Source organism: Sphaeramia orbicularis, chromosome 3 (genome assembly GCF_902148855.1).
Source record: "Sphaeramia orbicularis chromosome 3, fSphaOr1.1, whole genome shotgun sequence".
Classification (NCBI taxonomy): domain Eukaryota; kingdom Metazoa; phylum Chordata; class Actinopteri; order Kurtiformes; family Apogonidae; genus Sphaeramia; species Sphaeramia orbicularis.
The window spans coordinates 53,641,997-53,669,826 of NC_043959.1; the positions used below are offsets into that span (position 1 = coordinate 53,641,997).

The 27,830-nt window shown below is 38.9% G+C and overlaps 1 protein-coding gene across 1 annotated transcript in view; it reads right to left on the minus strand.

Moving 5' to 3' along the window:
* The window catches only part of gpc5a (glypican 5a), a 191,393-nt gene that overhangs the window by 135,670 nt on the left and 27,893 nt on the right, over positions 1-27,830 (minus strand). The window contains exons 3-6 of the mRNA XM_030130951.1: positions 18,176-18,636; positions 15,675-15,908; positions 14,730-14,866; positions 14,456-14,581 (exon numbers count right to left, since the gene is read on the minus strand). Of these exons, the coding sequence (XP_029986811.1) occupies positions 14,456-14,581; positions 14,730-14,866; positions 15,675-15,908; positions 18,176-18,636 (958 nt within the window). The remainder of the gene's footprint in view (positions 1-14,455; positions 14,582-14,729; positions 14,867-15,674; positions 15,909-18,175; positions 18,637-27,830) is intronic.

Sequence of the window (27,830 nt, forward strand, 5' to 3'; positions counted from 1 at the left end):
TTTCATATTTCTTCTAGCCTACAGCAGAGAAGCATTTCTCTAACACACCCCTGAGGCAATGACCCTGGTCTGCCTGGCCTGTCTGCCTGCCCGAGGAGAAAAAAAGAGCTCTGCTGGGCAAAACTGGACTCAACACACACACACACACACACACACACACACACACACACACACACGTACTGTATATATAGTATGTAGATATAAGCTGATGCGAGCTTACATGAGCAAAGGCAAACAAGTCAAAGTCTTTGCCTTTTCTTTCTTGCACACACGAAAGGAGCCTTAGTGTAAATAAAATTATGAGTCACAATTAGACGAATAGCAGAAACTGTGCAAATATGCACTCATTTGTTGATACAGCTGACAAACTCATTAACAAATAATAAAACAGACCAGTCAACTGCATTTTCCACTTCCCAGATGTTGTTCGCTTTCTCAATTTCAAAAGAAAATGCATGTTTCTAAATATGAGAACAGCAGTCACCTGTGATTGTTTCTGCATTCAATCTCTGTTTGTTGAATTTGTATTGTAATAACCTAACATGTTTCCTTTCTATCTGGAGTCAAAATTTTCCTCCAATTTAGTCTCTATGGGCCACAGATTGCCCTGTCAGAAAGCACTATAACGAAAGACTGTGCGCACCACTTCCTTATCACTACCAGTAAATTACCTCAGGATCAGATACAGGCTGCCAACTCGCAGAAACTCCTCTCAGCAGACACAGAGACAGGAAAAGAGGAGATAGAAAAGAGAGAGAGAGAAAGGAAAAAAGTGTCAAGACATGACAAGAGGAGGAGAGTAGCCCCATGGAGACTGATAGTCTCTGCTGCTCTCAAAGGTCATCTGATGTTATCTAAAGATCATCTTCAGTCACCAACACTCGCCTCTTACACTCAACTCAACAGCTGGAGTCAAGCACCTGTCAATCAAAACTTTCATAACCTGTAGCTGCAAGACAGCGCCTGCAGTTTTCACTTCCCTATCAGAAAGTCCATTCTCACTGAAGTATTAACACAAGCACCAAATGAAATGAAATCAGGAAAGAGGGTGGAAAATGTCACCAGCAGGAAATTATAAAAGGTATCTTTTGTCACTTCTATTTCATGCACCGTTCAACAGGAGAACATACCAAACGTTCGATGTATAGAAAAAAAATCAATGAGAGAATGAAAAGAAATGTGATCCATTTAAATTCTGTTGTTTACCCTGACCACAGATTACCATAACTATAATCACACTTTAACATTAAGGTTAATACCTATATCTAAGCTAAGAAGGATCTGTTTGCAGAAATATAACATCATATTCATAATTATGTCTTTGTTAGCGTATAATCATATGAAAATCTCAGTATTTTTTTTTTCTATGGAGGAAGCAGGTCTACCGCATTTTGTGTTCAAGTTTTTACATCCAGTGTTAAGGCACATTACTGTCACCTATCGACCAGAGTGGAAATAAAAAAATATATTTTCATGTCTTCAGCAGCATGGTAGGGGTATGTAATTGGTTGCAGTGTTTAAAATCATCACTAGAGGCCACTATTTTAAGCACATTATAAAATACTTAAAAGTGTAGTTGTTATATTCGACTTCAAGGTAAAAATGACAAAAACTCCTCACATGACAAACCATTCTGAAAACAGAATAATTGATTGTGTGTAATGCAAATATTAACAACCAACCATGATGATTAATTAAAATTTAAGTGTGTTTTAAATGCGCCTAATGCACTGAATTCAGACATTTCCTTTCTATGAACTTAACATCAAAATGACTCATTTTTCTTCGTCTTCCATTATAAATTACATCTACTGCTAATGCAACAACCTAGTTCAACCACTTTTATACAAATGTGCAAAGCAAATTCCAGTGATGTCATATTTTATTTAGGAGTGTTTTATGCTGTGTATGGGCAAGGCCAGTCTAATTAAACCAAAGGCGACAATAACATCTATATGTATGGAGATAAAAACAACTATCTTAGCATTAATATGTCGAGCTGAGGACTGGTAAAGCTTTTGGTTGAAAATTATCTACACTGAACTGTGATTGTCATTTTGTTTTATTTTTATGCCTTTAGTACAGCAAAAGTTTATTTCTATACCTACAGGACACCTAATGAAGAAGTATTTTAAATACTCAGACATATGACAGAAAACTGCACTTCTGTTTGCCTTTTAGTGTTTGTGCAAAAAAACTGCACAAAGTAGACATAAATAACTTACACACACTGAAGTATACAAAGAAATTACTGATTATGACAATAGAAGGTACTTAACAATAAACGTTTAGTGCCTTGATGAAGGGGACACAATGAGAAGGAGTCATTAAAAGGGTGCCAGTCAAACTGTGGAAATGGAGGCACAAATATGGCATTTCTGTTGTATTCAGCTGTTTCTTATACAGGTAAATGGAAACAATTATCACAATTATGCTAAATAACTGCCTCAAATAATTGCATTTACATAATAATTATGACAGGGCTAGGAACAAAGAGTGTTTGCTGCTCAATGATTAAGATTTTTTTTTTTTTACTATTATTAGTGACCGATATCATAACAGTGACTCATCCTGGTCACTCAGGTGATATAAACCAAGTGGCCTCAGAGAGTAGTTACTTCAGTCACTTGAGCTGTAAACGTATGATTAAACTCGAGGCGAATCATCTGGATGCAAACAGCGGTAGCAGCACACTTTTTCACTATCGCCGAGGGACACTCGTACTGTGGTGCAAACGTGCCTCGACTCCACTCTGCAGCATTGTGGGGCGCTGCTCCAACGTGGCGGAACCGAGCAGATGGTGAACGTATGCGCCGTTCATGCATGTCATCATCACCTTTATTAGCTGAAGGTGACATATGACATCATCTGGCCCGTGTGCATTATGAGGGCCAGAAAGAGTTGTTTGCTTCTTTTTTCTTCTTTATTGCAGCACAGTTCAAGGTTGTTGATGGGAGGTATTGTGAGTAATCACAATTCCCCCTCACACACACCTTCCGTTAGCTACTCCTCCTCAAGCCTCCCCCGTTCCCACCACCTCCCAGCATTAAGGTAAATAAGGGCTTCCAGCAGAGAGCCAATGAGCACGGGCCACTGAGCAGAGATGCATGTTTGTGTTGCCTTCCTCCCAGGACCCTGCTCGTTTATCTTGGCTGTCAGGTAAAGGGCAGACTCAGAGAAGGTGAAACTTTTTTTTTTTTAATAAGGCCGGCTTGGTTTCCTTGGAAACTGCAGGACAACATTACAGGGACAATGATAAGAGAGCAAAGCCTGGACTCGGGGCATCCCACATTGTGCCACATTGTTGTTGGAGACATTTGTGTTTACGTCAGAGAAATGAAAGAGCTATTTAGATTAATTCTCAGGGAGCCTCCAGACTCAGACCTTTTACTGCGGGAGGTGAGATTAATGAGAGCATATTCACACCTAGCTTTCAGCTGAGGTCAGGAGCTAAAAGGTAGGTTTCCACTTATAAAGAGGTGCTGAGTCTTCTGTGGGTTCGAAGTCCCTGATAAAGGCAGAATTAACCTCAGATGACTGTCATGCTTTTTCGATAAAGGAACTGACACTGCACAAAGTAATATTTGAAGGATAAAGAAAGGATATGAGAAACTTCATTGGCTGCAATAGTTTGCAAAGTAATAAATAATAAAAGACAGAAAACCATGAAGGTTGCCTTCTCAACTTGTCAATATTCCAAATGCAAACTCTACGCGTTCAGGAATTTCTCCAGGCGAAAAGTGCATAAAGAAGAAACAAATTGCACAGGTAATGAATACTTAATGACTACTACATTTTTCACTTTGTGGCAGTAAATGGGAAGCATGTTTAGTTAACAAATGAGTGGAAAATCAAAATGAACAGACGGTACCACACAAATTGTCAAAAGCCTGCAGCCGTGAGATAAACCAAGACAATGATACAAAGATATGAGGCTTTTCTTCCAACCACACACCCGTGAGAGAGAAATTAAGTCTCCTCTGGAGCAGAACTCAACATGGATATGGTCCACATGTAGACAATATGAAGTAAGGCGTCGTCGATAAGGCAGCACACAAGCCTAATTGAAACTAATGTGAACACATGCTTAGGGCTACTGCAAGAAAGTGAGGGATTCAAGATTAGGCATTGAACTTTCATTAAATATCCATATAAACCAGTAAACGAAAACACTGCACCAGCCATATACAACAAAAATATACTGTGGGTATTAGTGTAGAAGTCCATTACTGAAATTGTTCTGTCGCCTATTGTTTTTCTACTGTTGTGCAGGAATGTCTCAGCTAAGAACTGTGAGAAGCAGCTTCTGCTATCCAAGCTGCATTGCTGTGTCTGTGCGCTTAAATCACAGTGTTGGACTTTTCTATCAGCATCTCCAATTCTTTAATGTTCTTTTATGATGAAATAAACAGTTCCCTCTCACACTATGGGTTTTCACACCAAAGACATGCAACTCTTTTCCTGTTTTATGAGCATTAACTTCACATTTTTTCCAACGCTTTGTTCCCAGTTTGTCAGCAGGCTCTGATTTATACGTGAGGTAAAGAGGAAGAATGCTCCGCCGGGACTGAGCGCGTGCACTCGACAGCCTGATATCACACGAGGGTGAGGGTGTGCTCTGACAGCTCATCAGCGGACAATAAGGCCTTGGCTGTTAATGTCCTGCTACCTGGCACACTGCAGGGTCACAATCTGCTCCAGATGCTGGAGGCATGCTTCCAACTCAGAGCAGGGAGGAAATCAGTGTTGGAGAAGCAAAAGGGAGTGGACTCACTGAAAAATGAATGGGACCAGATAGACACACACATGTACGGCCAAGTCAGAATTTACTGTCTCTTCTGCGGAGTGGTCTCACTGGATGAGGCCAGCAGTTACTGTAGCAACATCAGGGATAATATCTGAGCACAAATAAATGAAATATCTCTTTTCCAGACAGCTAGATTGAAAATTTATCTGCTGAGAGCAATCATGCATAATTCGGGAATGGCTTGGCTAAAGTAGACACAGGGACATGCATGCACACACATATAAGAGGGACTTATGAACTCAATTTAGTCAGCTAGACAGAGTTCTTGATTCTGTCACTTGGGATAATCGTCAGGATGTGGTACTTTGACCGAGCCCTACGTCTAAACCCAGGCAGGATATAAGGTCATGTTGAAGTGCAACTCTAGCCATGCAGCACCCAGACCTCAAGTGCTCCAGTGGTTTTGTGGTTATCTGCAGTAGCCAGCTGTCGCAATACAGAGGAGCTCTTCAAGAACGTCCCCTCTCCCTCTCATCTTTCTCTCCTCGTTCTCAGTCAAAATCGTCCTAACCACCCAGCCATCTCTGTCTCTTCTCTTCTATTTCAGGGTGTGGAAATGTATACATGCTCCAAGTTAATTATTGTTTTAGTATTTTTGTGCAGATTAAGCTATGAAATACATCACATTTGACTTTGGAGTCCTACAACCAACCATAACATTTCCCAACTGGATCCTGCAAAGAAAAATAAAAAAAACTACGCTACTATATTTGTATTCAAGTTTTATGAACTGCTGGTTGTCTTTGAGGAATCGGGATTCTTTGCCACATTTAATGCCAGTTGTTTTTCATGGTACGCAAGGAAACAACTCTTACTTTCTTGCATGAGAGTGACTAAGAGGATAGCTATGCATAATATATTTGACAGCGCATGTTTAAAAGGTTATCTCTTTCTGCTCAAAATTAGGTCAGTTCATCACTGCAAACCAACACAGGAGGAGGCGGTGAGACTTGATGTTCTGCAGCGTGTCTGTTTATCATTTAAATTTTGTCTTCTGTCTGTCACTGTCAGAGAAAACGTGGATAAGAACCACCGCTCTGTGGCATACATGATCAAAACTGATGCAGAGAAGCAGTAGTCTGATATGTCTTTGCTTTGTGCAGAATGCAAAGTACTGAGCTCCACCTGCTGGCCAAAGCGGGTTATAGCAACACTACAGCTGCACAGGCATTCGGATTTACGACTGCATTGACCACAGTCATTTTACTGAATATAATGTTATAGCTTGGCCAACAGAATTATTAAAGCAGGAGAGCGGTCATTGCTATAAATACTAGAAAAATAAATAAATTGTGGAATTATGTGTATTGATGACTGTACATAAAGAAGTCCACAGTGTAGTGAAGATAAAACATTTCTTTTCAATATACATGTTATATTGTATTATTCATTGTGTGGCTTTTCCTCATTGTTAGACTGTGTGGATTTTGCATTGAATTTTAATACACCCTCAAATGAATGAGTCTCTTCCCGGAGCAGGCTGGGATTACCTAAGCTCTTGATGCTTCTTCAGTGGATTCCTATTAGCGGAGCTTAAAAGCTGTCATTTCAGTTAAGCCAAGGCAAATTACCTGAACTTCACATCTGGTGGTGGGGGTGCAAAGAAAATCAGGTGAATAGAATAGAATAGAATAGAATAGAATAGAATAGAATAGAATAGACTTATGTTTAAAGAATCAGTCATTTCCTCTAATATGAGACCACGCTTGCTGGAAAAATTCAGGCTATGACTCCAGGGCTCTTATTACCATGTGATTAACCTCTTCAGGATTATCCGGGCAGCAAAGACATGGGAAAGGTCAGAGGTCAGCACTCAGACAGCCACTCCAGCATGATGGGAGGCCTACTAAAACAAAAGGCCACGCTCAGATCAGCCCATCTGTTTTCGAGCATCTTTTCGATCCAAACTGCGTCAACCATTGCGCTTTCCTGATAAACTCCAACAGCAAGCAAGGTCAGTTGTCTTATTATCGTAAAAATGAGAAAAACTGTTGTAGGCCTACTCAATTAGAAAAAAGGCACTTTGGAAATATAAACACAATGCCAAACACCTGGTGTGTGTTGGCAGCCGTGAGACAGACTGCAGGTGGGATGAATTAAAGCGCATCTACACCGAAGGAGGTAATCATGAATAAAACATCACACTCGTACTTGTTGAGGCTGTAGCTTTTTAGTACAGCTATAACTCCTAGTTGTTGTCTTCCATTGGCAGGGGAAGTGGGGAAAAAAGGGAATTTTATTATAAAATACATTCTGAAATAGATTTGCCATCTTTCACATGCTCGCATATACGTTTTATGATTGGGTGCCAAAACTAAATTAGCAAGTAAATGAAAAACAATGAGAATCACCGTAATCTCTTCCCATGACTAATGCTATTTAGTTTTTGTCTGTCTGTTTCTCCAACACAAAAGAAAAAAGACAAGGTAGCGGAATCCATGGTGTTTCATTTGTTTTCCAAGTCGAGCCTGGCACCAAACCTGCAATGTGAGAGTGTATGGACTTATAGAAAAGGGGCAGCTTGGGGCAACTAGCCATTACTGCACTGTCTATGTGTGTATCCATGATGGATGGAGAACGCATGTGGGAATGTGCTAACCTTTCTGCCCAGATGGGTACAGTGTCTTCAACCAAAGAAGATCACTGTCCTACCACAGCTTTATGGTTTATATCTTGCTCTTCTGTGACATCAATCACAAGAATTTTTTAATCAGTTGTGTAGCAAGACCCTGAGGGCGTACAGTCATAATCCCAACATCTCTAAGACACATACACTGAAATGGGACGGCTGCTTTTCAGATATCACAATGAAAACAACTTCAAGACGAAAAAGTCTACATCATTTAAAACCCATGAATCTTATATTTTCTATGTAACAAAACAGAACAATAGAAAAGAAAAATATTAGCTCCTGCCATGAAAGAACTTAAAAATATAACACACTATCGGGTTTAAATGATTATGGGTGCTTCCATGAAACTGATCCCTGAAAAACAGAACATGGGGGCTAAACATTCAAACCAGATGTAGACTAATGTTGTGAAACAAGCTTGGAAGCACTTTGGGTCTATTTTGAAAATAAATACTAACTGAGATAAAAGAGAAACTATTTTTCAGATAAAACGCATTTTTATATTATTTTACATTATATTTAATACAAAAATTTGCCTGTAATGCGGTCAAAAGGACACAAAAATTACATGCTACTATTTTTTTGAATATCTCTTTATTCTCTCACAGGTACAGTTTGGAAATTTGACTAATTATGCAAGGTAGAGTGTGTTGCAAAATCATTTGCGATTTATATGTAATTAAATGGGCAGGTTCTGCATGTAACATGAGTGGACACGATGGGTTACTTACAAAACCTGGAATGAGACTGAGATTCATGAAAAACCCACATGACTGGATTACAAAAACCACTAGGATCATCAAATTTAACACAGTGTCTTTATTTATAGCGCTATATAAGACCATTTAAAGCCATGTTTTCCAGATCAAATGCACTGACACTTAGGTAGCTTTTCATGTCCTAATTTTGGTCCTATTTTTGGCCCCAATATTTTATTAAAAATGCATTAATTTATCTTAATTTACTTTATCTGAGGTCATCATTAGGTACATCCTGGGGGGAAATATGTCTACATTTCTCTTTTATTATTGGGTCTAAAAAGCTGACAAAGTGTCAGGTACCAAAATGTACCCCGTTTCATAGAAGCACTCATATATGTGACCAAACACAGCTTGGGTATGACTGGCTATCAAATCGATATGTGGGAAACAACAAGTATCAGAAACTTAAGCACCAGACATCAACCATTTCTGACATTTGGTGGATCTGACAGATCGATTTGTACTAAGACAGGCTCAAGTTCAATGGCCAGCCATAACAAATAGAAAAATGGAGAACATTCTTCAGTTTCAGAACAAAAAAGAACAAAATGCCTGTTACACCTCTGCAGATATCTATATTATAATAAAGATTTTTTTTTTTATTTTTTTTTTTTATCACTATGTATTTTTTTTTACTTGGTTTCTTTAGTAAATAATGTTGCACCAGATTGCACAGTCTTACAGTTTGACGCAAAAGGTCCAATGAACAGTTTTTACAGGTAAGATTTCCCATCAGACTAGATGACAAAACTGTCAATAAGCGAAGCACTAAGCTGAAAACTCCATGTCCAATCTTTATTTTCCCCCTTGTGTGAGTGTGAGAAGGAAACAAACAGAAAAAATATATTTATCAAAACTCCCCTGAAGCGAGACCCTATCATCTGCATTCATACAGACGACAAGACGAAAGCTGCTTGTGTTCTTCTTTCGAAATGCTATCTGATTGTTCTTTATCTTTTTGTTTACCAGGAACCCAGATGAGGACATGCATTAAATCCACCCTAGGATCCTGTGACATGTTTTAAGCGAGTCCTTTTTTTTTTTTTATTAAAAAAGACAAAGCTGTCGAACATCTCACAACTTCTTTAAGACCATAAAAAAATCTGCAGCGACGCCACCAAGAACTGTTATAAAAGGCATCGGCACAAGCTTGAACATATAGTTTTACACACATACACACAAAGGAACTGAACCAATCGTCAGAGGTCTCCGAGGCCTCCATAAGCTTCTGTAAATCAGCCGCCATCCGGCAGTGAGTTTTATTCCCTTCTCTCTCGGTGGATGTTGGGTTATGACCCGTAGGCAGGAGGTTATTTATTGCTTTTGTCTCAGCTTGTGTTGCCTCCCGGCCACTCATCTATGGTTCTAGGCTAATAGAAAGCAACACAGGGCTGTAGATCTACGGGGAGTCTGCTAAGCTGCAGGGACTGAGCTCTACAGTCTCTTTAGAGCCTTTCCTCCCTCAGATTCCAAATGTTTTTCAATTCCTCAGCATTTTTTTTTTTCTCCTACTTTCTTGGTAATGACCGACTCAAAATGAAAACCCAGCGAGTTAACCTGGGGTGAAGGAGCTCCCATCAATAAGTGTGATGAGGAAAGAAAGAAGGAAGGAAAACAGGAAGGAAGACTTACAGAGCCCACAGACCGTAAACATTTCTCAGAGGACGCTGGAAAGGATGATAGACAGTCTGCAACCTGCTGGCCTGCCTCTTTCTCCAACACACAAGAAACATCTCTATTCTCAGAGACGTCTTTGTAATGAAAACGTGATGTGTTATGTTAGAAAATAGCAAAGATGAAAAGACTAAATTGTCAGTGCCGGGATGAAACCTAACCTTGGTAATCTGTCTCCATAGTGATGCCATTTTTGACAAGTAACACCAACCACACGTCCTTAAGAAGCCTGTGCATCTCTCCAGTTGCTACGAACACTATGAAAGACCTTCCCCTTCTCTCTTACATCTTTCTTACTCTCGCGTAGCAGCTGTGAAACAATCTCAACAAGGCTGTCATCCTTTACAACGGACCATCTAACCTGAAGTGGCAACTCCAACCTCACTGTAGTCTGAAATACTGGCCCACCTGCCATTTCAACAACGCTGACAGCGGCTGACAGTTAAGAGGAACCACCACAGGCTGAGGATATATGAGGGGGTCCTTGAGTAATGACAGCATGGGCAAGATCGAGAGCTGTGATGTAATGGAGACAAGGCCGCTGACTGATACTGTGAAAGAAGCCGGTTTGTCTGCCCCGGTTCACAACCATTCATATCCAAGATGTATGTGCACTAACAGCTAATTCTACATCGATGTTGGGTGGTTCGTGAGGGCGTAAGTGAAGGGTGTTTGAGTATTTGCAGTAGGTAAGGGTCAAATAATGTAAAAAAAAAAAAAAGACACCCTACACATGTCTAACAGATCTAACAGTAGCACTGCAAAAATCAATATCTTACCAAGGGTATTTTTCTCATTTCTAGTCAAAATCTCTCATCACACTTAAAATAAGACATAATCACCTAAAGAGTAACTTGTAAGCAAGATATAAGAGTTTATTTTTAGGCAATTGATCAAGAAAATCTTATTTCAAGAAATCTTACCGAGATCATTTTCGCTTGTTCCGCTGGCAGATTTTTTTTGCTTAATTCAAGATTTTTTTCCGCCAAAAAAATCCGCCAATGGAACAAATTATCTCGGTATGATTTCTTGAAATAAGATTTTCAAGATCTGTTGTCTAAAAATAAGCTCTTATATCTCACTTACAAGTTACTCTTTAGGTGATTATGTCTTATTTTAAGTGTGATGATATATTTTGACTAGAAATGAAAAAAATACACTTGGTAAGATTTTGATTTTTTCAGTGAGGATGGTTCAGTCCGAAAGAAAATGTTTCACTTTGCTGTTATGAGAATATATAAAGCTGGGTTTTCACCATGGTCACATGTTCATACAACATATAAACATGTAAAAGACAGATGTGCAAAAGCCTGAGGACAGTTTGAACTTTTCCTGAACTGGATCATATAACGTTTCAATCTCTTCCGTGTTTTGTCAAAGCCTTTGTCTAACATTTGTTTCTGCAGGTCTTTTTACATGTTGTTTCATTGCTGTTTTCCATCTAATATGGCATTCCTGTCTGTTTCTTGTATTAATTTGGTCAACGCTGCAGGCTCCTCAGTGGGCCACACATGCACGTACATGATTATTGGCTGAATTCATTTGCAGTTGATTCCATTGCAGTTATTCACATTTACCTTTCAACACATTTTCCACGTCTCCCAAGTGTAATTTCTTGGCAATTTTTTTTTTACTTTTTGATTTTTGTCATGTCTGGTTTTAATATTTGCAAAATGAAAATGTGAATAAAACTAGCTCAGTCAGACAGCTTTGTACGAAGCTAAAATACTTTAAGAATGTTCTGAAAACCCTATGAATATTAAGGGATTAGACACCAACTTTGATCTTTAATAATAATGTTTTATACATGTAGAAATTATAATATACTTACTGAATTATATTTTAATTTATAACACAAATTTTCAAATAGGGAAATAGTCAAATTTATTTATTCACCAGCACAACTAAAAAACACATTGGTAAAAGATTAAATGTGTATTTGTATGTGTGTATGTGTACTTGTATGTTGTGGGTATATGTATAAACGTATGAACGTATGTATGCGTATATGGATGAATGTGTGTGTGTGTGTGTGTGAATAGATATATAAATATAAAAGAGTAACGGAAAAGGAAGAGGGACATATATTTATATATGTATGTATGTATGTATGTATGTATGTATGTATGTATTTATTTATCTATTTGTTTTAGGCAGAGGGGGTGAGATTAAATAAGTTACACTTCTTTCCACCCCTTTTCGGGCATGTAAATAGAACTATTGTGCTGTTCCTCTGTCTAAGATTGTTATGATTGTTGATATTTGTATTATTATGTTTTGCTTGTTCGCATATATGTTAAATTTCATTGCATGTTCGGAATAAATCACTAAATCACATAAATCACTAAATCACAAATGAACCTTTTCATCACATGCAGTATGAAAAAGCAATACATGACATTTACTGCAATCACAATAATCAACTGTGATAAAATAAAACGTTCTTGTATCATATTAGATAAAAGTGATTTGTTTTGTTTACTTCAACAACCACCTGATGATTGAAAATACATTATATGTTTTTGTAATATTATAAAAAAATATGATGGTAAGTATCATTATTTGTATGATTAATGACATTAACATGACATTGCCAACATCCCGACACCAATCTGGTTCTCATCCTTTAATATGTTGATTATAGGTAATAGTAATATTTCATTGCTTCCACCCTTGTTAGATAATTTACTTGACTTTCTGAATACATGCCTGCATACGAGCACTATTTGTGGAACCAAAACTATTTCAACATTATTCTTTATCTACCAACCACACGTTCTTTGTGGAAACTTCACACTTTTTGGGACATATCACTATATTTGCACTCTTACTCTCTGCCCCATTTGCATATTCATTCAGAGTTTTAAATTAGGGAGACAGAGGAGATGTCATGAATTCCAACAAGCTAATTAAACTTTTCTGGACAAACTGTGCCCAATCGTGGCCAACCAGGCTGGAGCGAGTCGAAAGATGTCTAAAACAGAGGATGAGCAGTACGTAATCTACACATTGCCACACAGACAGGAACGTAAACTTTGCTGAAAATGAGTTTTATGATATTTTTAGGGGATTCTCTAAAGTAAAGGCACCATGTTTTTTTTTTTTTCATGCATTTTTATTTTCTATACTCTCATTATCATGGAACACGTGTAAAATTAGACTGTACAGATGTATGATTCATGCGTGAAGGTGACTCATTAGCACTTGGCTCTAATAAGCATACCTGCATGCACACTGTTCTTCCCACCGTCTTCAATAATATAATCATAAATCCCTTCAAGAAAAAGCAAATCCACACATGAAAAGGCATTTCTTGTTTTGGCATTTAAAAATGTTGCTCCTTCTTGGCTTTCGAAAACAAAAAAAAACCTTTTTGATACGAACAGGAGTACATGAGTATAAATAAATAAAATTTAAGACATAAAAAAGTGACCTTGTGCGGTAGATTTATAAGACATGTGAGACTAAATACAGTAATTATTAAAGAGGTGTCTGACACAGAGAAGAAGCAGAATCTAGAGTATGCCAAATCTGCTCTGGCATCTTTGCTGAGACAGGACCTTGCTAAAACTATTACTGTTAGTCCTTATGTTGTTTTTTTTTACCCTGCCCCCTGAAGGGGAAGGAAGGGGTATTGTTTTGGTTTGTTTCTTTGTTAGTTTGAGTCTTAACACTAGCAGCAAAACTATGAGTTGAATTCATACCAAATTGGGTTTGTAGATTGACAGTGACCCAGAATAGATCGGATTACATTTTGGGAAAAGTAGGTAAAATTTCACATTTTTATGAATTTTTCTTTTTTTAAATTTTCCCAATGGCCAAAATTTCAAATGTCTGTAGCAGCAAAACAATTGGTTGAATTCATACCAAATTGGGTTTATTGATTGCTAGTGACCCAGAATAGATGTCATTACATTTTGGGAAAAGTCAGTCCAAGTTAAAATTTTTTATGAATTCTTCAAATCTTTTTATTCTCCCATTTAGTTATAATGGGCGAAATTTCACACGTCTATAAAAACATCAATTTTTTTTCCAATTTACTTCAGCCTTGGCACATATATAGAGGTAATTGATATGCTGACATCAGCACACACAGACATGATGACATCAGCTGGATTGATGCCAAAATAAACTACAATATGTGTGAGGGACGGGGTTTGTTGTGCCCGGCACCGTTGGTTTGTTTGTTTGTTTGTTAACACTCTAGCAGCAAAACTATTGGTTGAATTCACACCGAATTGGGTTTATAGATTGCCAGTGACCCAGAATAGATCTGATTAAATTTTAAGAAAAGTAGGTCAAAGTTACATTTTTTTATGAATTTTAGAAATATTTTTTTCTCCCATTTACTTATAATGGCCGAAAATTTCAAATGTTTATAAAAACATGAATTTTGTTTGAATTTACTTCAGACTCGGCACATATATAGAGGCAATTGATACGCTGACATCAGCACATGCATAGACATGATGACATCAGCTGGATCAATGCCAAAATAAATTACAATATGTGCGAGGGGCGGGGTTTGTTGTGCCTGGCACCACTTGTTTTTTTTTTCATTAGTTTGCATCACTGACAAACCTTTTGACGATGTTGGTTCCATTCCAGCAGGACAGTCCATCACCAGGAGTCAGCTCACTTACACACAGCTGATCCGCCAGGCCACCGTAATACGTACGATAGAGACGTAAACTGCTCAGAAAGTCCCTGAAAAACCATCAGTGTACAAGCACAAAGATCAAAAGGCATGCTTGTTTTTACACTTGTACAGGTAAGGAATTAAAACCTGGCAATACCACAAAATAGGACTTCCTCTTTTATATGTGCACACATTTAATATCTTTCACCTACTTACTTCCTTCTGATTGCCAGAGAATCACCTGACACTCTGACCGGGTTTTTTAGAGGGAGAGACTCTCTGCTGCTGCTGCTGCGCTGAATGCTGACAGACTGCGCAGGCCTCCTGCTTGGCGGGCCACACAATTTATGCACCTATTACCACATAAACACATAGAGACAGACAGAAAATGTAGTCTAAACTCTAGAGGACAAACATGCATTTTAAGACTTTGCAAATCTTGTTAAATTGCACCAGTGCATGACGAATGGGCGTTATTTTGGATGGATGAGTGACAGATGTTTATACCAAGGCCATTAGTGCAGCCAAGCCTATCATCTTCAATTTCTGAGTGAATTACATGTTCTATCTGTGAAGCTGCAGTGACAGGAGGTGACCACTAGATGGAGTTGTAGCGTCTACATTAGTGCAGCACTTACATAGTGACTCAGAACAAACACCCTCTCATTTTATGGTAAAAGAGTAAATTGCACTTGAAGATAAAATCTTTATATATGGACTCATGTGGATTGAATGAGTTTCATGAGTAAAGAGTTTAGATAAATGAGTCACAGTCTGTGAACCACTGTGGATTTGAGTCACATTCTAACAGGCACTTTAACTGCTGAGCTTGTGGCCACTTTGGGGCTGCCCACATGAATGTATTTCTAGAAAGTTTCAGTCTGCTCTCGACAAACCCACTGTTGTGTGTGGTATGTGCAATTTCAAGCAATTTATGTTGGCTTCCGCACCACATACCCGTTTGACAACAGGTTAACAGCTAGAAGAGAAGAAGTGCAAAATAAAAATCTGTCCACCACTGACTGGAAGGTTTTATCGATCTACACCATCAGATTCACTGATGGCACCGTTTACTTCGCTTTCTTCAGGCACAGAGTACAGCTTCAGCTTCAAGTCAATACTCATTCATAGAAATAATCCCCTCACAAAAGAAGATCTGACCTGTGCTGAGAGGCGGGGTCCATTTTTCTGAGCATGTCCAACAGCATCGTGAACCAGTGTATGAACTCCTAGAAGGACTTGCTCCAAATCCTGCGGTCCTTGCATCCGTGCTGACAGGCCCTCCAGCGAGCGAACAAACTCCCTCCAGTGGGCGTCAATCTCAGCCATGCTTGCCAAACAGCCCCGCATCACATTGAGGCAGTAGCCCATGCAAGGCTTGGACTGAGTTAAGCCCTGTGAAGAAAATTACTTCAGGATCAGAGAAAGGAAAGGTTTGAATTGATGATAAATTTAATCTAAAGCAGTGCTACTCAACTTGTCCTATTAAATGACAGACGGAACGCTAGTGTTTCCAGATGAAATTAGTAAACATTAAAGGTTTAATATGTAAGATTTGCATACGCTTGTGTGTTTATGTGAAGTTTGTAAGAGTCTGTTTTGCGCTCAGCCATTTGTTAACATTTACTAGATCCATTTCTGCTCTTACCATCTCTATCTACTTTGTCTGAATCCATGATAAAACCCACTACACTGATTTCTTAGAGGAGAATTAAATATTGAAAAAGACTGTAACTCATCTTTGACATTTATTTTCAACTTAACTGACATCAACTAAGTCAGCATGATACAATTTGATACTAGGCCTCTATCACAGAAAACTCAGACGACTCATACTTCTTTGTTTAGCTCTAAATGTCGTTGTGACACTTAAAAATGCAGGAGGTAGAAATCAGTGATAAAAGACACTGTTCTTCTGCAGCTCTCTCTGTCCAAATGAAAAGATTCAATATACAGATACAATACATTTACATAAAATACATTTACATGAGCCTCTATGTCAAGCAGTGGGATGAAGCTGTCACATTTCATAGAATCTGGAATAATGTTGTCGATCCCATAGCTCTAAAAACACCTCTGATTAGCCAAAATCGCCTCTCACATACAGTTTCTACGGTCTGTAAATAGAATGAATGGAGGTGCAGACTTCTTGTTTTCTATCTGGCTGCTTGATTTACAATATGCTCAGAGGAAGTTACAGATTTTCTATCAAATGTGAATTAAATATTGAAAAGGACCATAACTCATCTTTGACATTATTTATTTTCAAGTTAACCCTGTCATGCATGAATTATGAGAACCTTAGTCACAATTTTTTTTTACCTGATTGTTTTTATTCCTCTTTAGGCATCAAAAAAACAATGTGATTGAAATTTTTTTAACGAACCTATTTTTCGTGGAGTTAGAAAAACCATGAAACAAAGAAACATGTATATCAGAAAGTGGTGTACTGTGTGACAGTTATCAAATAAAACATTTTCAATACAGCTAATCTGATGTGACTAGTTGTTACTCACTTCATAGAGATAACATGCAAAAAAAAAAAAAAATGTTTGAGAAAACTGTTTTTCTGATAGTCTAATTGCAATTAGCAACTGATTTACACTCAAACATGTTACTGCAGATCAGGTTTATCAAGAACAGCAAAATTACAGTAATGGTCTGAATGTCAGTGTATGTGATGATGCATAAGCGTCCACTGTGTCGGCTGATATGGAACTAAAACAACAAAACCCATGAATATACAAGAGAACAGCTGGAGAATAACTGTCCACTGGAGTGACCACTATGCATGAAAGGGTTACTTGACATGAACTGCAGGGGTTGGACAAAATAATGGAAACACCTTAAAAAATCAACAAAATATAATTTAATATGGTGTAGGTCCACCTTTTGCGGCAATTACAGCCTCAATTCTCCGAGGTATTGATTCATACAACTTGTGAATTGTTTCCAAAGGAATTTTAAGCCATTCTTCAGTTAGAATACCCTCCAACTCTTTTAGAGACGATGGCGGTGGAAATCGACGTCTTACTTGAATCTCTAAAACTGACCATAAATGCTCAATAATGTTGAGGTCTGGGGACTGTGCCGGCCATACGAGATGCTCAACTTCATTAGAATGTTCCTCATGCCATTCTTTAACAATTCTAGCTGTATGGATTGGGACATTATCATCTTGAGGTGAAGGTGTTTCCATTATTTTGTCCAACCCCTGTAAGTCAGCGTGATACAATTTGATACTAGGCCTCTATCAACAGAAATCTCAGACGACTCATACTTCTTTGTTTAGTTCTAAATGTCTTTGTAACACTTAAAAAATGCAGGAGGAGCTCTAAAAACACCTCTGATTAGCCAAAATCGCCTCTTACGTACAGTTTCTACAGTCTGTAAACAGAATGAATGGAGGTGCAGATTTCTTGTTTTCTATCTGGCTGCTTGATTTACAATATGCTGAGAGGAAGTTCCAGATTTTCTACCAAATGTGGCTGCCAAAAAAGTAAAACAAATCACACAATGAACCTTAAAACAGTTAAAAAAAAAAAAAAAATCCCAGTGAGAACCAGTTTATTTTGAGTGTGAATTAGAAAACAGTTGGTGAACCAGCTGGCACCCTACGGCAGGCTGTAGAGTATCCCTGCTGTAGAGACATGCGTCAATACCTGGCAGTGAGGACAGTAGTGCATCTTGAGAAGGGCTCGTCTACACTCTCGACTTAGCTGCAAGTGGTCTGTTGTATTGATGACTTCAATGCCAAGATGCAGGGCCTGAAGCAGAAGCTTTCCAGAGATCCCAGAACGGGTAATCTGGTCAGACAGGAGGCTGGGCACCCCACCAAACGGCCTCACATCACGACTTGAAGATCTTATACACTCAGCGTAACCTGGAGATACGTCACTGAGACCCGGGTTGATCAGGTGATTGTAGACCAGTGGAAACAGAGCGTCAAAGAATCGCTGTACTATGTCATCGACGTTGAGCTCTGACCCGAGCAGGAAGAGGCCGATGTCGGTGAAGAGTTCCCGTACGGGGCCTATGGTCTGGTCTGCCATGGTCCGGTATGACCCCTGAAGGACAGCGTTAGTATGGTTCTCCGCCTGCCTCATCAGTACCTCAAAGGCCTCTGTGGGATGGACAGCAGGGGAGAGGGAGAAACAAATACAGAGAAAAGACCTGAGATTAGAGAGAGAATCAAACTCATTTTAAAATATTTTCTTCTTCATCTCGGTTCAAAGATATGTTGCTGTCTGGTGGGAGCCAAGGGTACAGAAATGAAAGTATTCACAATGCAAACTCTACGTCGGCATTCAGAATATAAACCATGTGTCAGAAGAGAAAAGAAGGAACAGAGGAGAAGAGAAGAGTAGATGATGAGGAGAGGAGAGGAGAGGAGAGGAGAGGAGAGGAGAGGAGAGGAGAGGAGAGGAGAGGAGAGGAGAGGAGAGGAGAGGAGAGGAGAGGAGAGGAGAGGAGAGGAGAGGAGAGGAGAGGAGAGGAGAAAAAATAGAAAAGAGAAGAAAAGAGAGAGGATGAAAAGAGAAGAGAAGAAAAGAGATTAAAAAAGAAGAAAAGAGAAGAGATGAAAAGAGAAGAGAGAAAGAGAAGAAAGAAAAGAGAAGAAAAGACAGAAGAGAAGAGAAGAAAGAAAAAAGAAAGAGATGTAAAGAGAAGAAGAGATTAAAAAAGAGAAGAAAAGAGAAGAGAAAAAGAGAAGAAAGAAAAGAAGAGAAGAGAAGAAAAGAGAAGAAAAAGGAGAAGAGAAGAAAAGAGAGGAGATGAAAAGAGAAGAAAAGAGATGAAAAAAGAAGAAAAGAGAATAGATGAAAAGAGAAGAAATAAATAGAAGAAAGAAAAGAGAAGAAAAGAAAAGAAAAGAAAAGAGAAGAAAAGACAGAAGAGAAGAGAAGAGAAGAAAAGAGAAAAAAGAGAAAAGAGAGGAGATGAAAAGAGAAGAAAAAAGATGAAAAAAGAGAAGAGAAAAAGAGAAGAGAAAAAGAGAAGAGAAGAGAAGAGAAGAGAAGAGAAGAGAAGAGAAGAGAAGAGAAGAGAAGAGAAGAGAAGAGAAGAGAAGAGAAGAGAAGAGAAGAGGCCACTCCAGGACTCCCTGCAGGAGTTAACAGTCCATGTGCTCTTTCCAGCGGGGAGCAGAGAACGTGTAGGGAAGCAATTTGTCCTCTAATCAAAAGTCGAGCTGACAAAGAAAAATGGGAAACAGGCTACAATACATCAGAGTCAGAACTGCTGTGATATAATATGAACTGTGCTATATATACTGCTTTAATAAACCAACCGTTTCTATGAAAGCGATGCTAGTGCAGGAGAGGAGAAACTGCAGAAGATTGTGTCATTGGAGAATAAGTGGATAAAACAGGAAAGCGAGAGGAGACAGGAAAAAAGCAGAGGTTAAGAGACAGAAATGAAGGAGGATAAAGGTTAAGAGAGACGAAGAGCACAAAGTTCAGAAGTTCAAATCTTCAAAGAATATGCATTTAACTTCATGGTTCTATCATTTGCATAAAACAAACACATGCTAACCACTAACAGTATGCACACTTTACACCTTCAAAAACCTGTGTTATCAATTCCTAAGCAGTTTCTCCCACTTATCTTTAGGGCTTTAAAAGTAAATGTCAAGAAAATGTTGATAAACTGTGCTGTGTGACATAAATCTAGAAAAATAATTACTTCTGTTTGAATCTGATATTCAAGCAGCGCATCAGCCACAGGAGGTTAAAAAAAAAAAAAAAAAAAAACATTTCTTGCTGTTGCTCGTTTGTTTGCATGTTTCCAACCCTGCAAGTACCATCTAGCTTTGGTTGTTGGGAGTGTTTTTCAATGTGTTTGTGTCTAAGGGGGACATGTTTTGGAGAGAGGGTGGATTGTGCAATACTATGGCATCTGACAGCTGAGTTAAGAAGAAACAACGCTCACAAAAAAACACACTTACAAAGTTAGATTTGTCACAGATAATATAAACCAATGCATGAATACACATCATATAATGGTCTACAAGAAAGGTTAGTAAATGCACTAGTGACATCTTACTAATGAATCATAATATTAAGATAAAGTATTTGGTCTTGACTGTCCCATTTTTCCAATACACAATTTATTAAGTAAAGGTCATTATTGGCAGCGATATTTCATTTCATTTATTAGTTTATTGTATCATGGACAATCCCAATTAATTAACTGTATCAATAACAGTAAAAAGGGGCAGCTTTAGCCAACATAGCTAGTATCATGTTGTAGTCCCCAGCCAGATGGCAATAGGCACCCTAAAAAAACAATATATTACATTATTATTATTATTATTATTATTATTATTATTATTATTATTATTATTACCTCTGCCAAGTGTAACGGCGGACGTTACGTTTTCATCGGGGTTTGTCTGTCTGTCTGTTTATCTGTCTGTTTGTCTGTTAGCAAGATAACTCCAAAAGTTATGGAGGGATTTTCATGAAATTTTCAGGAAATGTTGATACTGGCACAAGGAACAAATGATTAAATTTTGGTGGTGATGGGGGGGCGACTGATCTGCCTTAGTGGAGGTCTGCACTCTAGTTACCTCCGCCAAGGAGGTTATGTTTTTGTCAGCGTTGGTTTGTCTGTTTGTCTGTCTGTTTGTCTGTCTGTGTGCAAAATAAGTCAAAAAGTTATGGACGGATTTGGATGAAAATTTCAGGAAATGCTGATACTGGCACAAGCAACAAATAGTAAGTAAGTAAATTTTATTTATAGCGCACTTTTCACAGACAGAGTCACAAAGTGCTTTATCAAATCAAATCAAAATCAAATCAAATTTACAGAAACCCAACAGAATCCTCCAATGATTAAATTTTGGTGGTGGTTGGGGGTGGGGGGGCCACTGATCTGCCTTGGCGGAGGTCTGCGCTCTACGAGTGCTTTTCTAGAAAAGACAGCGCAGACCTCCGCCAAGGCAGATCAGTGGCCCCCCCACCCCCAACCACCACCAAAATTTAATCATTTGTTGCTCGTGCCAGTATCAACATTTCCTGAAATTTTCATCCAAATCCGGGGCAGTGATCTGCCTTGGCGGAGGTCTGCGCTCTCCGAGTGCTTCTAGTTATTATTGTATTGAATGTGTATCCTTTCTGTACTGTATGTGAAGCAGACATGTGCATACACATCTAAATGAAAAAAAAAAATCAAGTAAAAATCAGCATTGCAATATTGAATATTGAATATAATGAGCTTTAAATCATTTAAAGAATAAAAAGACTAAAGAAAATTTTTCACAGAAAGCCGGTGCAGCAAGTTCACCTTTATCCTTTTGTCTCTTTTTTTTTCCATTTTTGTTTGAGTTAAAACCTGAGCCACGGCCATTCTCACATCATGTGCTTGTCATGAGTTGAGGAGTGAGATCCAGGGTGAAGGCCTGGAGCTGCCTTGGGGGCGTGTGTCTGACAGGGGGGGGCAACTGGTGTGATGAGGGCTTAGAGGGTCGAGCCCTGTACAATATGCACCGACGTGTAAAGACTGACCGAAAGCCCCCCGAAGAGAAGGACCGGGTGGGGGAACAGAGAGGGGTCTGGCATGCCTAGAGGCGCACTGATTCATGCAGGTAGAGTTAAACACTGAGGTGCCGTGTATAGGATTTGACTGAAGGTCTGCTGTGATCAGACACAGACGTGATAGGTCTATCAGCATGTAAGATACAAAGATGTTGGTTTATGTGTGGATGAGAAAGAAAGCTGCACCTCCTACACAGTGAGAATTCTGGTCAGAGCACAGCATGAAAAACCCAGACAGAATGTGTTGCAGAAAGGATGGCAAAGACAAGAGTGGCAGCTGTGATGGTGGAGAGTGGGGAGTGTGTGAGAGACTGTGAATGAACGAGACAGATAGAAGACAGGCTGTGATGAGAGAAAGAAATATGTGCTCAGACAGCTCTGTCAAAAATTACTGCAGCTTTCTTTGTATTAAGTAAGTACAAAGGGTCCCACGGGGATTAATGCACATGCTTCGAGGGGTTTAGTTAATGAAAATTCCACCTGTTGAACCACATAAAGAATATCTGTATAGTAAACTAATTTGTCTTTGTAACATCCCTGCTTTCTGCTTGAACCAAATGTAAATCTTGTTATCGAAGAATTAGGCATGCGCTTAATTCTGAGGTTTGGGGACATAAAGGTAAAGTGTCAAATGCATGGATAATAACCTTATCAGTACTTCTGCTGTCTAAACAAGTCTGCTATATCAGGAGAACACCCACACAGAAGTTACAAGCTGTGCAGTCGGTGTTAGAAGACACTATTGTGCACCGAAGACAAAGCGTGAAGCCGTGTCTCTCACTTGGAGGCCTGGACCAGCAGCCAGGCTTCTGGGCATGCCCGAGGACAGAAATAAGACAGTAGCACAAAATGAGGAATAAGAAAGAATAATGCAACAGGGTTGCAGGGAGCTGGATCAGATAAGGGTGTGTTTGCACCATTTTGCAACAAAAAGACCTATTTTGAAAATGTTTCTTCAAGGCTAAAATTCCCTCTCTGATACATGTTACGTAGAAAAGTTTGGATATCATTGGTTACCAGTAGGTTCACACAACAGCACTGTTCTATGTTATGATGACTTGTCATAAATAAATAAATTATCCTTGCAGTCAGCACCAATCACCACTGTCTGTTATTCTGAATGCAGCTGACAACGATGCTGCTGCTGCTGCATCTAGATGAACAAATAGAGTGAATTAAATATAGCATACTTCTTTTAATTTCAACACAGTACTAAAGAAAACGAGGAGATGTGTTCTACAAAAATAAGGAGGCATTAGATACTGCTACCTATAAAGTTAGAATAAAATATTTTAACTCTTCTCATGAAATAATTGTGATAATGTGATTTATTCTTGACATATAATAATAATAAACTTTATTGCAGACACTCGTCCATAAACCACAAGCACACAATATACAGAATAAAAAAGAATAAGAAGGAGATACAAAAATATAAAGTGTAACTGGGACTCAGTATGTAATCATTGTACCAGATCAAAGTTGATTACTGATGTGTATAAATAGGAATAAAGAGGATTGTGTCTGAAAACAAAATTATACCAACTTTATGGGCAACAGTGTATATTCAATCCATTCAGTCTAGTCTTGTGTTTTTCTTACTCATTAGGATTCAGGCCTGGTCTTTTATTACACATGTTCTAGTTCCAGACAGTTAACAGCAATGGCTGATCATTTTTATGATTATCTGTTTTTTAAAATCTGATATCAGATGAAATAAATGGAAAATCCACTACTGTGGCTCTGATGCAGCCATCTCCATCTGGGTGTAGTCGCCACTTTGTGATCATGAGGAATGTCCACAGCACAATCAGATCGGCTCTATGTCACGACTAAAAGCCTATCAGTACTGAAAAGAGAAAACATTCAATTATGAGAGATTTTTCATAATCTCTTGAGGAGGATGTGAATAAAGTTGATATGTCGAATACTTTATTTGACGTACTGAATACTGAGTTGTACTTTCGTTATTTCATTTGACATCAATATTTATATTTTTATCACAATTGCAACAAATGAAAAACATTCAATCCAAAATTCAGCAATCAGTCTTCTTTGATTTAACTGACAGTTGCTTTTTCTCCATGTTATTTTTCAGTGCTTGTAATTGCATGGAAGTCCATTTTCAAGACTGCTGAAAAAACAGATATAATGAGGTTGTAACAATGCTATGTGTCAGTGACCCAGCTGATAAGAGGAGAGCAGGAATGTTTGCATTTCTGGCAGCAGGAGAAACACCGAGAAGAGGCTGAGCCAGCATGATAGCAAACACTCCCAAACAGTATTACTAAAGGTCTGGCCTGTTTCAATTACCAAGCAGCGGGAAACATGGCGAGAATCACAGTTAATGAGGTGAAGAGTTGAAAGAGTGGGTTGAGTGTGAATTAGTGGAATATTATTCACAGTAAATGTAAGTCCTTCACACAATCCAAGTACAAAACAAAAACTGGACTAAAATGCTGAGTATCGATAGGACGTGAAACACATAAAGCGTAAAATAAAGCATATATGCACAAAATGTCATGTGGAATAAAACGACTGAGGAGGTGGTTTCACTTTCACATTTAAGTATAAACAGATTTTTGTGTATAAATATTTCGTTTTCAGATGATTGATTAAGACATTCTCTGTAAAATGTAATCCCCGCTGTGTACGATTACAACATGCTGCTAATCTGTATGCAGACCCCTCACTAACCTGCCTGTTAGAATGCTAAATAAATTCTCTGATATATGAACAATTAATGTCTAAAAGCTTGGGTATCACTGGCTATCATCCACATACACAGGCCATTACATATCAGTCACAAAGGCCCTTCAGTATCATTTCCCAGTAGTCGAGTTTTTCCTCCATGTCTAAAAGGCTTTTAAATCTGAGCTCATTTTCTTTCTTTCTCCTATAATTGCTGTGCTTTTCATTTTCTTTAATGTAGGATGATCTGGTTAACTGTGACAGGGGAGGCTAACCGAATGATGAGTTACACTTGAGGTCAGGGCTGCTGGCAGTTGGCACTTAAAAAAAAAAAAAAAAAAAAAAGACAGATTTTTATTTCAGCCTATTAGACCATGTCTCTCTGTCCCTCTGTGTGTGATTGGTTTCGAAGGTGACTGTAATATTTGCGAGCAGATCGAAATTTAGATGCAGATGAAAAGGAAAATTACTGTGGAAATTGTAATACGAAGGTATAGAAGGAAGGATGTGCAATAAGAAGGTGTAGAGGGTTACATTGTCCAGCAGAGGGAGACATTTTTAATTAAAATTTTTAAAAGAAAAGGAGATTTCCCCAGAAATAATGCTGTTTTTTGTGACCACTTTATAAATTAACCAAACATTTTGCACCTGAAACTACAGACATTTATTATATTTACCATGTAAAAACCACAACAGTCACATCAGCTGCTTCCTTGTGGATATTCCTCTCAGTATGGTGTGCATATCAGTATTATAAGAGTGTCACTGAGGAAAGAGATCAGTCAGTTGGATGAGCCTTTGTAGCTGAAGACCCTCTCAAAACACAAACACACCAAAAGCACCCTTTCCCTCTATCACACACACACACACACACACACACAGACACACACACAGCTGATACAGTATACACATCCTAAAAGTGCACTGTAACGTGTCTAAAGTGATCACATCAGCAGCAACTAAACCTGTGTTTGAAGTTTTGCCCGTTTCCAGGTTTACGGAGCTCAAATGCCACCGGCTGACCTCAGCTGTGCTGTTGAGCAACACTAAGATGTCTTTTATTAATGTGATTCATCCTCTCTGAATGGCTGTGACCACAACAGAGGAGAGCAGTGACATCTGATAGGCTGCAGAAAAGGCCATTCTCCATCTAGAGAGGATGAGTCAGTGGCTCTGTGGATTCAGCCATCAACTCACAGAAAAAGGCGCACAATGAAAGTCAATGACTTACAGGGCGGCGCAGTCAACACAAAACTATTTCTTCATTGTGGTATGTTGGTGGAACAGACCTTGCGTGCTTTGTTGTTCTAGGACGTTGTTTGATGATAGTGGTTTCATGACAAATATTTGCAGTGGAAAAGAAAAACTACAATGCTGCACTGATAATGACTTAAGGCTTACAAAAGTACAAGATTATTACACTACACCTTCTAGAATTTACCTTGCATCAAACACTCATTCTAACTTTCCCCCTATATAAATCACCTTTCCTGAAAATGTGCTCAAACTAGCTTTAAATTGACTTGGTAATAAATAAGGGCTATTTCAGTCTCCCTCCGCAGCTGTAAACTGCAGATTGGGTTGGTCTGACCGAGTTATCCTAACAAACTAACACACTCTTAAGCTGCCGGATATAGAATGTAAAAATAAACCAGGCTGTCATCTCTGTGAGAAGCCCCGTGTACGTTTATACTGTTAAAGCATGCTCACCAAAAACCACAAAATACAGCTTGTCAGCGTCGTGATAAGAGTATTAAATTATCTTTTCTGCTATGGCATGGCAGATTTCCACACAGGCATAGCATGCTATTTTCTGAGGGCTGGGCAAGACGGTCTGTTATCACGTAGGTGTGGGTACACAATGTAAAGCTTTTAGATAAAAGAAAAAGAAAGTTTTTGGCAGTCATAGCTTTGTATGTCTGGTGGAAGACGAGCAAACGAACAAGCAAGAAACAAAAGAGTGACATGAGAAAGGATCGGGCAAATAAATCTTTGTGATATGACAGCATCCAGAAAACAAGTGACACCTTGTAAACAGTCCAAATTTAGAAGGAGATCAGAGTAAAGAAGGTGTCATTCAGTCTGTGTGAAGGAGCTCTGTACACCTGATTTCTATTTTATTTCTACAAACAAACCTCCAAGTAAGACTGGGCCTTTATGGAAGTGTGCAATCACGTCGGAATGAAGTAGGAGAGTATAACATCTAAATCTGGAAAGGCCATATCAGACTGACCTGTGTTAAAATATTTCTTTTTGTGTAAGTTATGCAGCAGTGCTACAGCAACAACCAACAGAGTGGCCATTCTCACCTGAACAAGGCAGAGAACGGGAGAAGTTTAAAAAGCCCTGGGATGTTTTCTTTTTTCCTTCCATCTTTAGTTTCAACAAAGAGGGCATTGTTTTAAAACTGAAAACAGTTGCCTGCATAGAGGTGTTACAGAAGTGTGTTCTGGGTCAGGGAGGGAGGGGGGGAGAGGAGAGGAGAGGAGAGGAGAGGAGAGGAGAGGAGAGGAGAGGAGAGGAGAGGAGAGGAGAGGAGAGGAGAGGAGAGGAGAGGAGAGGAGAGGAGAGGAGAGGAGAGGAGAGGAGAGGAGAGGAGAGGAGAGGAGAGGAGAGGAGAGGAGAGGAGAGGAGAGGACAGGAGAGGAGAGGACAGGAGAGGACAGGATTAAGACTATTAGTGATTTTAAAATGCTTTGCCTGGAGTCAAGCGTGGCTTACCATCCACTATTATCTCTGTGTACTTCCTCCTCCACATCAATAAACACACTCCTCCGTCTAACACAGTTGACAAACAAATATTTATATTCTGTCATAAATCTGAATACTCCCACCTGAAACACAACAAAACCCACTTCCCCTCTGTCAGAACATTTCCCTAGTCCATCTCTCCGCTGCTCTCTCTTTCCTCCACGAGGCTTAAAAGTCAATATTTGAGGATCTGTTGCAGCTCTTGAACACTTCAAAGAACAGAGCTCTGCTGTGAACATAGCCCTTAATATGCCGTTCAGGAAAAGAAGCAGAGAGGGTCAATAAAGTGGGGCACAAGTGCTTCTTGTAGAGAACTGTGTGTGCGTGTGGTATGTAC